The sequence below is a fragment of the Staurois parvus genome, unplaced genomic scaffold, assembly GCF_062004578.1.
Source record: "Staurois parvus isolate SC_StPar_1 unplaced genomic scaffold, SC_StPar_1.0 ptg000287l, whole genome shotgun sequence".
Classification (NCBI taxonomy): Eukaryota; Metazoa; Chordata; class Amphibia; order Anura; family Ranidae; genus Staurois; species Staurois parvus.
In genome coordinates this window covers 20,525,149-20,539,468 of record NW_028318083.1, presented here as the reverse complement: position 1 = coordinate 20,539,468, position 14,320 = coordinate 20,525,149, and the positions used below count along the sequence as shown (strand labels likewise).

General features: G+C 38.9%; 1 protein-coding gene and 1 non-coding gene across 3 annotated transcripts in view; both read right to left on the bottom strand.

Annotated features, from left to right (window-relative positions):
• Positions 1-14,320, bottom strand: part of DTNBP1 (dystrobrevin binding protein 1) — a 179,409-nt gene that overhangs the window by 108,381 nt on the left and 56,708 nt on the right. For both annotated transcript variants that reach the window (XM_089682294.1, XM_089682293.1), the window contains exons 6-7: positions 13,187-13,319; positions 9,204-9,226 (exon numbers count right to left, since the gene is read on the bottom strand). In XM_089682294.1, coding sequence (XP_089538420.1) covers positions 9,204-9,226; positions 13,187-13,319 — 156 coding nt within the window. The remainder of the gene's footprint in view (positions 1-9,203; positions 9,227-13,186; positions 13,320-14,320) is intronic.
• LOC149458428 (U6 spliceosomal RNA) lies at positions 13,840-13,946 on the bottom strand. Its single transcript, XR_016313472.1, has one exon. It is a non-coding gene; the product is annotated as a U6 spliceosomal RNA (small nuclear RNA).

Genomic DNA, 14,320 nt, shown 5'->3' with positions numbered 1-14,320 from the left:
GTCCGATTTCCCCGGCAATGATGGGCAAATCGGACGATCTTTTTACCGATAAAAAAATCTGCGCATGAGCAGTGACCTGCAAGAGGAAGACAAAAAGAAGCAGAAAAAGAAGAATAAGAATAAGAAGAATAAAAGGAAGAATAAAAGGAAGAAGAGGAAGATGAAGAGGAAGAAGAGGAAGAAGAGGAAGAAGAGGAAGAAGAGGAAGATGAAGAAGAGGAAGATGAAGAAGAGGATGAAGAAGAGGAAGAAGAAGAAGAAGAAGAAGAAGAGGATAAAGAAGCAGAAGAAGAGGATAAAGAAGAGGATGAAGAAGAGGAAGAGGAAGAAGAAGAGGAAGAAGAAGAAGAGGATGAAGAAGAAGAAGAAGAGGATGAATATGAAGAAGAGGATGAAGATGAAGAAGAGGATGAAGATGAAAAAGAGGATGAAGAAGAAGAAGAGAAAAAAGAAGAGGAAGAAGAAGAATTCCAGTCCGGCAAAAAGTGTCCCTGCAGAGAGCTCCGCTAAATCTTTGACAGTTCTTTGACATTTATAGTGGCTGCAACAATGTATCTATTTGTTTCCGAATAAAAACATCTGTATCCGAAATGGATACAAATAGATACAATGTTGCAGCCGCTATAAATGTCAAACACTGTCAAAGAAATAGCGGAGCTCTCTGCAGAGACACTTTTTGCGTCTGCAGACGGGATGAAAATCGGCCAATTTTTTTTACCATTCCTGGTAACGTTGGCCGATTGAACGACCGATTTTTCGGTTTTTTAAAGAAAAATTGTCCGGTTTTCTCCTCATCTATGGCCTGCATTAGTCTATGCAGACCTAAAATTGATTTTATGTATAGCTGGACTGACAGGGTGTTTTGCCCTTGTGAACAAGGCTTGTGATTACCTATTCCTTCTCCAGCTCTCAAAAACAGACGTTGTACATCTGCCAAACTAACTCTTAAAGAATCTATAGAAGAGGCTTTTGGTTTCTTCCAAACAACAAAAAAAAACCAAAAAAACACTAAATTGCTTTGGTTTTCCAATAGTAACTGATTTGCTAAATAAATTATACTAAGAAAGGCATTAAAAGTGTCCCAAAGTTTGTTACAGTTGGTTGCATAGATACCATCTTCCCAAGATTCTGGAAATGCTGTAGGGGCCCCCCTATTGTTAATCCCATGATATTCTTCAGTTCTAAAGTCAGTGAAAATAGGACGGGATTTGTGAGATATGGGTTGAGAAAGGCATAATATCATTTAGTCTATTGAGCTTCCTCACTCACCCAAGAAAAAATTAAGTCTCTGCAGGCAGCCTGCAAGGATGATATATTATCCCAGAAAACAGTTCTCTATTCGTGAAAGACGTTAAATGTCAACCCCAAAAAAGGAGAAGGCCCCAGTTTGTTAATACAGAGTCAGTAAGGGGAAGGGTCCTGTATGTTCTTGATTGACAGGTATAGCGTCTGTTAAATTGGTGTGCAACACACCACTGGGGGAAGTGGTTTAATAATTAACCTAATCTTAATGTATCAAGGGTGGGATCTGAAACTGAATTAAAAACCCCTCATTAGGAAGATATGAAAGACGTTACCAACTCATTACTTATTTCAAATAACAAACCGGTGTGCACGAGGGATAAGGAAAGGTGAAGTCCAAAACAGTATTAAAATCAAAGTAGTGCATAATGAGGTATTACCTACTGAAGTCTAAAGGCAACGGAATTCTGCCTTAATGGGGGTTATTTGCTCACCAGGAAAGAACCCTCACGAGAATTGCACTATGGTATGAGGAAGTGTCAGGCAACCCAATAACAATTCAGGTCCACTATTTTATAGCATATGAGAGATGTCTACTGTACAAATAGAACATTGGGAGCATTTTGCTTGAAGCTAAACGTTTTGAAATTGGACCTTCAAAAAAGCGAATTAAGGTTATGTAGCGTATGGTAACAATGCTGAAGAAGGTAGCTCTTGTCTGGACAAGTTACCACATTTACTGGTCAACATCCCAACGAGAAAAAGAAGGAAGTGAATGAGGAAAGCCACACTCACTATCTGCCTCAGTACATTAATAGTTTCGAGTTTTGAGTTTGCTGTAACAATGCTACACAGGTGAACTCACAACATCAGCATCATTGTTAATTGAAAGTGCTTCTGCCCATACTCTCATTGTCACTAGTGTAAGACAGAATAAGGCCTTGTCGTTGTTTGTTACCTCAAGCTTTTCTGGCAAAAGTGAGCACCTAAGATTCCGCATTACTGGGAGGAAGAGATCTTTCTGTTTAACACAAGGAAGTAGACAGTAGAAAGAAACAACCATGTTCTCAACTTTTACTTGTCATTTTACCTAGGTTAATCATAAAATTATGCAAATACCTTAAATTCAGCACCCATATGATCATGGGCATAGAAATATCCACAAATTAAAATTTTTTTTCTTCCAGCTAGTGACACTCGATAAAGTTTGTGGCAGGATGGAGGAAATCTGCTGGTGGTAAGAGTTGACTAGCCTACTTTCTTTACTCCATCCCAACATGATCTGGATATGTGGGGATGGGCTCCCTCAGGTCCACCTGCCCTTGATCTATCCATTAAATACATGTGCCTCTACTATGGGGGCTCTCAGAAATTGTAGAGTTAGGACCATAGATTATCAAGGTGCCGTGACGTGGCTCTGTGGCTTACGTATGTATTTGCAAATGTGTGCTAAGTAAACCCCTGTTATAAACGCATACTGTTAGACAAGTTAATTTGGTTGTTGGCAAGCTGGCTGGCGAGTTGTCCAAGAATATTGTTCTCTCCCCTTCATTTGATATGTGATCACACACACTGAGTGAGGAATTTTTCACACTGGATAAGCTTTTGGACTTTGAGGAGCTGGAGGGTGAGATGTACAAATCATTAGTAAGATCTCATCTGGAATATGCAGTTCAATTTTGGGCACCAATTCACAAAAAGAACATTGGGGAACTGGAGAAAGTACAGAGAAGGACATCCAAACTGATAAGAGGCATGGAGGAGCTCAGCTATGAGGAAAGATTAGAGGAACTGAATTTATTCTCTCTTGAGAAGAGGAGATTAAGGGGGGATATGATCAACATCTAAAATACATCAGTGGTTCAAATAGTGGACTCAGTGCAGAGCTATTCACCCTTAGGACATCACAGGAGAACAAGGGGACACGCCTTACATCTGAAGGAAAATAAATTTAATCTCCAAACACGGAAAGGCTTCTTCACAGTAAGAGCTGGAAAATGTGGACTTGACTCTCTCAAGAGCTGGTTCTGGCCAGCTCAATGGATTGCTTTAAAAAAAAGGCCTGGATTCTTTCTTGGATACACAGAATATAATTGGATACTAACATCTCGACAACTGGATAGTTGATCCAGGGAATATCTGATTGCCTCTCAGGGGATTAGGAAGGAATTTTTTTCCCTGCAGGAGCAAATTGGATCATCCTTTGCTGGGTTTTTTGCTTTCCTTTGGATCAACTCTGGGTGTAGGATTATAACCTTTTTTTTTTAATAGTTGAACTGGATGGACGTTTGTCTTTTTTCAGCCAGACTAACTATGTAACGTATTGTACTCCCGGGGATGCAGCTACCAGGTCTAAATTGGATCCTTGTACTTAGAGCGCAGAGCCCAGCTAGTTCTAAAGTGAGCCCATGCAACAATTGATTTTCCAGCAAGATTAGAAAGTGCAGCGGCATGCAAGTTTGCATTGTATGAGAAGTTTTTCTAATCCTAACTTGTTTTTCATTTCACCTCATGTTGCTAGCCACTTACAGCAATTAGTTACCTGTTTACCTTCACAGTGTATGAGTGATACCATTGCAGTCTTGTCAGCAGTTTATAGCCCTTGTCTGCTCAGATCAGCTGTATTACCAGGGTGAGTAGTAGTAGGTGTCTCTACTGAATGATTTAGAAGACTCAGGCATTACTGAAGTAAAGAATTTAAACAGTAGTAGTCCTTGGATTTTCAGGTATGATGTTATACAGATGACGCTTATTGCGGTCTCCCTTCAAAAACATGCTATTAGGATATCAGGTTTAAAGCCAACTATACATGGCTCAAAATTTGGCCGAGTTCAGCAGGGACTGGCCGAGATTCGATCCACGGATTTTTTTTACATGTGATTACTACCACTGGCTATAGCCCCTAGGAGTAATCATTATGTTCCGCTGGCCGGGAAGGCTCTCCGTATCCCCTGCTAGCAGAACACAATAGTGTCGCAGGAGGCATTTCCCCATAAACACTGACTGGGTTGATGGGGGAATCGAGCAATTTTCTTTCCTTCCAGCTGTGGTGGAAGGATAAAAAATCTAATCATCTATGGGCTGCCTAATTTACAGATTTGTACAGATCACTGTGCTGACACATCTGCGAGAAGTGCATGCACTTCTGAATAGTATTTAGCAATTTTGCTTTGCCTCTGTGTAGCTATTGTCTGTACACCCTGTTTCAAATTATTATGCAAATTCTATTTAAGTGTCACAAAGATTAAATATTTTGTTTTTCAGTGTAACTCGTGGATGGCATTGTGTGTCAGGGCTCTTTTGATCACTGAAAACAATCTCGGACACCTGTGATAATTAGATTGGCCGGTGAGTCCAATTTAAGGAGAAACTACTAAAGGAGGGTGTTTCACATTATTAAGCAGAGCACCATTTTCAAGCAATATGGGGAAGAAAAAGGATCTCTCTGCTGCCGAAAAGAGTGAAATAGTTCAATGCCTTGGCCGAGGTATGAAAACATTAGATATTTCACAAAAACTTAAGTGTGATCATCGCACTATTAAGAGATTTGTGGCTGATTCAGAGCACAGACGGGTTAGTGCAGATAAAGGCACATTGAGGAAGATTTCTGCCAGATCCATGCATCGGATCAAGAGGGCAGCTGCTAAAATACCATTACATAGCAGCAAACAGATATTTGAAGCTGCTGGTGCCTCTGGAGTCCCACGGACATCAAGGTGTAGAGTCCTCCAGAGTCTTGCAACAGTGACTTCAGAGTAGTTCATGCACTACTTTGGTACGACTTTCATGCACCTTGAGTGCCATAGACTGCAATGTAAACCCTCAAAAGTTGTATGAAAGTTGCACCTGAATGTTATACATGCAACAGTTGTGCACAAATTGTCAATTATCATTAATAAAAGTTAAAGTCATATCCAAGTTGCATTCATCCAAAGTTGCATTCCAAAGTCATATGAGTGAAAATTAGAAATTTACAGAAAGAAAAAAAACACAAACAATAAAACATACTACTGGAAGTACAAATCTCAAAATACAATTGGTCACAACAAATGGTCTATCTTGTATTTAAATGTAAAAGGACTACATAGCAAATGTTTTTAGGGGTTCATGGCAATGTCTTGCATTACATTTTGTAATCAGGAAACATTAAAGTGTATGTTACCCCAACATTTCATATTTATGATATGTGCCTTTTGCACCATGTACTTGTTTTAAAAAGTATCCTGTTCTCTTTGTATTTCTTCCCTTGTGTGAAATACCTGGTGATCCTGCCAATCCCCTATGCACTCCTATTTCAAACTGACCAAACTGTTTGCCATAGAAGCACATCCTTCACAGATGGTCAGTTGTCTGGCTGATCAACTGTCAAACTTGTGATGACAGAACCGCTGGCACAGCTCTTTACTGGGAAGGTCACTTATAGAAAAAACAAACAAAACACTATGTTAAAGGGCAGCATAACATTCTCCACGGCTTCTCCAGACCCTTTCACATCTGTTGCATGTGCTCAGGGTGAACCTGCTCTCATCTGTAAAAAGCACAGGGCGCCAGTGGTGGACCTGCCAATTCTGGTGTTCAGTGGCAAATGCCAATCGAGCCCTATGGTGCTGTGCAGTGAGCACAGGGCCCACTAGAGAACATCGGGACCTCAGGCCACCTTCATGAAGTCTGTTTTTGATTGTTTGGTCAGAGACATTCATACCAGTGTCCTGCTGGAGGTCATTTTGTAGGGCTCTAAAAGTGCTCATCCGGTTCCTCCTTGCATAAAGGAGCAGATACCGGTCCTGCTGATGGGTTAAGGACCTTCTATGGCCCTGTACAGCTCTCCAAGAGTAGCTGCCTGTCTTCTGGAATCTCCTCCATGCTCTTGAGACTGTGCTGGGAGACACAGCAAACCTTCTGGCAATGGCACGTATTGATGTGCCATCGTGGAGGAGTTGAACTGCCCGTGTGACCTCTGTAGGGTCCAGGTATCGTCTCATGCTTCCAGTAGTTACACTGACCATAGCCAAATGCAAAACTAGTGAAAAACAGTCAGAAAAGATGAGTAGGGAAAAAAATATCAGTGGCCTCCACCTGTAAAATCATTCCTATTTTGGAGGTCTTCTCATTGTTGCCCATCTAGTGCACCTGTTAATTTCATTAACACCAAAGCAGCTGAAACTGATTAACAACCCCCTCTGCTACTTAAATGACCAGATCAATATCCCAGGAGTTTAATGGACTTGATGCTATACTCTGATTATCAAGTGTTCCTTTCATTTTTTTGAGCAGTGTATATGAGAATTATGCAACTAAATAAGACAACCATGTAAAGCCACTGGCTTCTGTGCTATACAGAAAAGCATCCTCTGCACTTCTAGGACTCACACCAACCTAGCTTCAAACCTAACTTGGTGCTTACGATCTGATCAGCTACTGTCTATAACTAAAATTTTATACACATCCGTGACACTTGAAAGTATATTCACCAGAAATAAATGTGACTATCTGGAATTATTGCACATAGCCTGCACTGGGGGAATGAAATACACAATCTCATTGGTTTCTAAGGGAAATGTGCCAGTTCTGTTTGCTTCAATTTTCTAAATCAGCCAACATGTTCCAATAATCCAGGCAACTGTTGATTTTTTTTTTTTTGAGGACCAAATAAAAAACAACATAAATGAATGCACATCCTGTTACGTGACAGCAAACCAACCTGAACAAATCAGTCACTGCTGGAGGTGCACTGCCATTCCTCATAATTAAACTGCAATAGTCTTTTCCCTCCGGTTCTTCAGCTCTAATGTACCATGTGCAATTAAAGTAGCTATTAGTAAAGGAAGGTTTTAGAGAAAGGATCACTCTGTCACAATGCTGTATAATCACTCACAAACAGCCTAAACCAAAAACAATACTCCATCTTGGATGTGCTGTAGCTAAATACTCAAATACAAGCAGCAAAATGTGTCACCAATTAAATAATCAATGGGTGGAGAACCAAAGGTAAGTAAAGCAGGGCTTTTTTTCTATTCTATTCAGATGCACATTAGAGACATCTGGATAACACTACGGAAAAAATGATATGCTATGTTCTCTTTACTATAAACAAATGAAACCTTCATGGAGTACTTTAAAGCCCACCTATGGGCTTTTAATCTGCCTTATAATTAAAAAAAACCCAATAACAATCTATTATCTCTGCTTTAAATGCCTTTCTTTTTTAAGTTACCACATTAGGGTGAAAATACATCAAAAACGTTTTTTAATTGGCATTAGGGTTGTTTGAACAAATTTCGATGGCAACTGATCCTCTACTTGGTCAAAATGGGGAAACAATTGAAAATGTGGGTGGAAGACTGCTATGGACTGTTTTTATAGTATAGAATTTTGTAGTTTGAAAGAAAGCTGCCACAATGCTTCCATGCATGTGACCACATTATGCTGGATAAGCTCCAAGCTAAAATCACCATGGCTGCCACTGTAAAGTAAGCACATGCATAAAATACAGGAAAATAATCTAATGCCCCCTCTATTATTATATATTATTATTATTAGGATGAGCATGCCTGAAAAAACTACATAACTGGGGCAACACCATCAATATGAATTTATATGGATTAGAGATCAAAGTTATACGCAAAATTTAGGGAGAATTCACCACTCCTGCAGATCTGAGATTTGAAGAAATTGTGTGACCAGAATACGTGCAAGAAAGGGACACGTACATACTAAACACCACATCTACAGATGCCTTTGTGCAGTTTTATATTCTTTGCAGAGTACCCTCACCACAGAGAAACACAGGGTGCTCTTATACAACAATAGTCACCATTTATGGTAATTGGCTCTGGCCTGGCCCTTTCCTTTAAGACATGTACTTACCTTCTGAAGGAGCTTGTCAAAATGTATGTGTGTATGTGTAAGTAATGACCATACACTTACAGACCTTAAACCAGGCAACTGCCCACTCAAGCACCAACAACTGAATTTTGGGAGGCATGTGAAAGAGTCAATAGACACATTCGGTCAAAAATGCCAGGTTTTTCTTGAGGCTTCAGCCAAGCCAGAGCAGATATTACTAACCCCCTTCTAAAGGTTGTAGTTGTCTGGCTAGCGCACTGACACAACTTAGTTCAAAAAGACTTGATTCACTAATGTGGAACAAGGCTGCATATCTATAAAGTTAGACATCCTTGTCTGCATGCTTGTTTCAGGTCAGAGACAGAAAGTATTAAAAAGTAAAAAGTGTAAAAAAAAAGGTAAATGTGTAAACATGACAGTGAAGAAACTAGAAACAAGAAAAGGCAGCTTCTAGGTCTCTCTCAGGAAAGGTTTCCTTTAAAGCAAACACATTGTGAGTCAGAGTGTGAGAAAGGTTAAGTGGCACCCAGAGTTCTAAGCCATACAAGTTGATGGGCTCCAGGATGTTTCTGGAACAGCGGAAACTAATTGCTCACTGTCCTCTGGTATTAGTAGGTCCTGGTATGGGGCCTGGAGGCTTTGTAGAGAGTTGAGAGGAATGAAGTCTTCAATCATGGGTCCATGTTTTGCCAACCATCAACACAATCCAAGTGTGCACAGCTCTTGTGTGTTGGCAACAATCCAGAACTCCACCCAGAACAGAGGAGGTTTCTACTCGGGGCTTGGGGTGGCAGCCAAGTGCAGCTAGAAGTACATTGGTGCACAGAGAGTATTCAGATCTGTCTGAAGGACAGAGACAAGAGCTAGAGCAGCACAGCTGCAGAAAGAAAGCCAGGAGGCTGAGGTATTTGCCTATGGCAGAGAAATGCTAAACAAACCCTGGTGGGTAACCTTTTTGTGTTTCTGTGAACTATTTTTTTAAAACAAAAGTGGGCATAACAGCCGTAAAAAAGAAGATTTTAGCAACTGGACTGTGACATTGAAACCACCAAGCTTGAGCCAATTTCCCAAAACATATACAATAAAAAATATAAAAATTTTGAAAAATAACTTACCTTTAACATTCTCGAGCTCCTTTCTGCAAGAAAAGAAAGACAAGGTAATTTCAGAGCCAGCTACAGATACCAGTGCCTAAAAAACACTGTTGTCAGTGTGAACCAGGGGTAAGTCTGAATTCAGTGAGCTTAAATATAGCACTGACGAACAGTTAGCAAGCTGAACAGATATAGTACAAAATACAGGTTGCAGACAGGGAAGGAGTACATGCTAAATACACAGTTTTGCCCCTTTAAAAACTAGCTGGCAGATTTCACTTGCAGAACAAAGACATGACAAAGACCATTGCAAACTGGAATTATCTCACTTCCTGGCTCTCTGGAGCTATATTGTAGCTGTTCTAATCCCATCCACAAAGCTCAAAGTGTTCTATTCTTAAAAACAGACAAATTGAGTCTTATTTTAATATTAATTTAACCGTCTCAATTCTGCCTCATTTAGGTATGGATTAAATGAATAGGTAAAAAGTTATTGTGGGGGTTCAATATTTTGAGAATAATTCTATTGGTTTTTACTGCTGTGAAAGTACTCATTAGCGGAAACAGCAGAAGTTACAAATTCTGTATGTGTGGTTGGCAGTTTAAACGTTCACCAAGCTGAAATGAAGTGAATGCAGGCTGAACACACAATAGCAGGTACATGCAGTAAATTGGTGCCAGGTGAAACATTCTGTACCCATAAGTAAAACATCTATATTATTGGATCATAGCATAAAGCTTTGATTACCCCTCATACAAAATTGGTATATGAATAAATATGACAGCTCATTGTATCAAGGACACTGCACATAATGTTTTGCAACACAACAATAGAGGCTTAGAAAGAAGATTGAGGGACATGGACTTTGAGAGACACCATGCACACCTTGTGAGGAATATTTACCTCATTAATTTGGGTGCATATATACCCACTTTATCTGTACTCCCAGGAAAGAGGAGCATAGAAATAGCCACAATTTATATATTGTTTTAAATGGATAATTAGGAACTTTCAAGCCCCTTTAGGGATATGGACATGTATTCATTGTTCACTATAAAAGGAATTCAAAAGACATATGAAATTAGGATTAACTACTTATACAGAATACTCCACATGAAGCATTCAATAGGTGTAGGTTTTAATTTTTTTTTTCTATGTGTGGTATAATATTTATTAAACTATGTATATTTAGGATATAAACAAGGCACAGGCCTAGTATGTATAGATTGTGAAAATTAAAGCTGAACTCCAGGAATTCAGCCACTTTGTAAATTGTGCTGGATTACTAGGGGATACATCCAATAAAGGCGCATGCCACCTTGTGGACTTCCTGTATCTCTTTAATTTAAAACTGATACTTTTACCGAGTCCTGGGAGCATACTTATCACTATACTTCCATTGCTCTGATGCTAAACCTTCTGGTCTCAGCTCCAGCAGTTTCACATTCTCATGCATCCACTGTGCCCGCCCTTATTTTCTTCTCACCTACTCTCAAAATGCTTTGCATTCTATGAACCCATTTACAGAATACAACGTGTTCTGTGAATAGACATCAGAGGGTAGGGGCAGGTGGAGAGGTCATGTGGGAGAAGACAGCTTATCCCTTCTCAGAGCGCCAGGAGTGTAATGATAGCTGTGCTCCATAAAATGGTCAGTTGCAAAGAGATAAGTTCACAAGGTGCCATGCACCTTGTTGGACCTAGCTCATGGTAAGCCAGCACATTTTACAAAGTGGCTTGAGTTCAGCTTTAAGAATTCTACTTTTATAGCTTATATAGCTGAGACAATTGATATTGAAAATATTTTTTTACATTTTTTGTATTCAACATTTTAGTAATATAGCGTAGTAGATGTTTTCAGCAAACAATTGTTCCTCAGTACCCACAAAACAGAATATACATTATTTTATTGATCTCACTTTATTAAAGTTAATTCTGATTGATCAACTATACTGCACTTCTTTCATTGCACTGGTAACCGAAAAGCCTACTTGAGCCATTTGATAAGCCGAGGTTACCTTGAATGAAAACTGCATTTTAAAATGCGAAAACATTGAAACTTAACTATGAAATCCCCATTATTTTTACCAATGATTATGGCAATCAAGCAGCTTATTTTGCTATATTGGTGATGGAAAAATAAAGATTTTATAATCAGATTGTAAAACTGTGTGGCCAGAATAACCCTTTCACTGCCAGGTCCGTACAGGTCAGGTCTTGTGTTTCCAAATGCCTCCCCCCCACCGACGCCAGGTGCCCCCTACAACGATTCTCTGGCATCCATCCTTGCTGTGCTGCTGGCCACCATTCTCTCATCTCCCTTTCACCAGCTGCAGCTGCAGCTCCTGCTGAGGCACACGAGGAAACTGTCATGATGGAGAGCAGTGGAGTAAGAGGGGCTGGTAAAGAGGTATTTACCAGTCCCTTCTTTTCCTTGAAAGGACATGGTGAGCAATCAGTACTGATCGCTCCTGTGTCCATTCATCACTGCAGCGTAGTAAACAGTGTCTCCTATGCTTACGTTTGTAAATGAATAACAGTATTTATACAGTTCATTCATATTCATTCATGTACAGTGCAGCTGAGGCTGCTAAGAAAGGGACAGGCTTCTGTCCCTTATTCTGTCTCAAAAAAGAGACATCAGGGGTCTGTTTAGATCTCTGATATCTCACCAAAGCCTCAACCCCCCCCCCCCCAAAAAAAATAAAAAAATGTACTCAATATAAAAAATATATACATAAAATATAATTCAGTTTTCATCATTTCACAAAAAGGAGCAAATTTAAAAAATGTACAAATATTTGTTGTTTATTAACTCAGTGCAGTTTTAACTTTTACATTTAGTAAGCATTTAGCAGGCGTTTTGTAAGTTTAGCCATGTATGTATCCACTAATAAAGATTTTAGAGCATTTTTAGCAAAAATATTGTTTTGATAAACGTGTGCAAATATCATGAGCCTTAAAAAAAAATCAGTAACACCTTCCTTTTATTCCACTGGTTATGTGTTTTTAGAAAATGTATGGTTTGGGGGGTCTTTCACAAACTTTGAAAGCTTAAGTGAAAAATAAAAAAGCAAACTGAAAAATTACAAAAAATGGCCACAGCTGAAGAAGCAATTTAGTTTGTAAGGTTAAAATATATATTTTTTCTATGCAAGGGCCACATGTGAAACAACAGGTACAGAAATAATACTGAAAACATGTTATTTTGACACATAGCTGCTTTCTACAGCCATACTACTGTTTGGCATGACAGGCTCCTTCTTCAAATACATATATGCTAGAAATTCATTGAGGTTTTGAGGTCTCTGGCAGGCTTCATGTCCATTGCTAGTTATACTTTGTGGTTAAAAAAAAATAAAACAACACATTTACAGAAATGGTAAGACTTCCTGTAAGATATTTTAGTATACTAAACCACATACAGCTTTTTTTTTTTTTTTTTAAATAAAGGTTCAAGGGTATATCAAACACCTTGCATTAGTATACCAGCTATGCAATTAAAAAAATATGTAAAGTATGTCCGAAAATGTAATTTAATAATGTTGTTTACTAACTGCCTTGCATTTGCTGGAGCATGCTAAAGATAAACTAAATAAACTGCTTCTGACTTACTAACTGCTAAAACAGCCAGCTGGGATATGTCATATCCACATAATAGCACCCTACTGCACCACATATAATCCACAGCGTTACGTCTGGTGCCATAAGACCTTGCTATATAGAGGAATATATGAGACTGTGTGAATGCTAGACTTTATTTGGAAAGAAATACCCTGTATGCCAAGTTCCAAATAAGGTCTTTAGTGAAAAAATCTCTGTGAGACTCTTTATTTGTGGAAGAAGACTAGAACACTAGATATTAGACACTAGACATTATACTAAAACTTGAATAAAAAAGCAGGAAAGAGATAGAACTGTTAACTGGTGCTGACAATTGTCACAAACAATGACTTACAGACATCTTGATCATCTACCATTTGGCCATGACACAAACACTAACCTTTTCTTCTTCTTGTAGTTCTCTAGTTGCATATACTGTATGTGTTGAAACCTCTGAAACTCACACTGATCACACAGGTCCTCCAGTTCTGACAGACATCTCTCTACATCTCCAAAATGTTCTTCTAGCAAAGCTGTTCCGAAAAGTGGCAGAATACACAATTACAAAGACATACAGGATAAAAAAAAAATATATATATATTTTAGTTCTAAAAAATGAACGTTGAAAAGAATCAGTAAAATAAATCAGTACAATAAGTATGGATCTTACATTAAAACTGATCTAAATTGTACTTTAACTAAAGGTAGTTGTACACAGCCATTTGGAGTTTGCCCAAGCCCTGCTTGCATCAGCGTGCACAGAACCACTTACACACCAGAACCCTCTTGTTGTCCACTGAGCTGACAGCTGCAGTCCCATTACTTCTTACCTTAGAGGATAAGGTCTATGTTTAATTAGTTTCCTTTTTTATTATTTTTTTAAATATTCTTTATTACTGAAACATTCCAAAACAGCAGTATACAAATGTCATCTTTATGAAATGATATACTGTAATGCCTTATTAAAACAAAGTGCAATTTAATTCTGGAAATTGCCTATCAAAAGTTATATTGAGAGCTTTCATCTTCAGTATTTTCACAGTAAGTTTAAAAAAAAATATCAAATGTTTCATGAATATGCATGTCATCCTTGAGCAGGAGCCTTGCTAATCTTCTCTGCATCATTCCAATTTTATTATATGTGATGCCAAAGTAAGCACTTGCAGAGGTAGTTTTTATTTTGAACGCTTCCTTTCCCTCTTCTGATTGGTATCCAAATGCTTTGGGGTGTTTTCACACCTGTAGTCATGTACACTGGCAGCAGAGACGCACACTCTCGGGGCTAAGTGAGTAGCCTTATATGTTTGAGAACCTCTGGTACTTCACTATGTCAGAGCACGCTCTGGGTGTTTTCTGTTTACAAAAGTACACTATTAAAGGATAAATTCACCTTTTGGAGCATGTTTCATGTTACACCCATATTTAGGGTGTAACATGCTCTAGACCTGTCCTCCACACCCCAATCACCCTCCTTTCCTGCTCGTGACAGTGATCAGGGGATCCTTTCTCCACACCCTGCTGTCACATTTTGAAA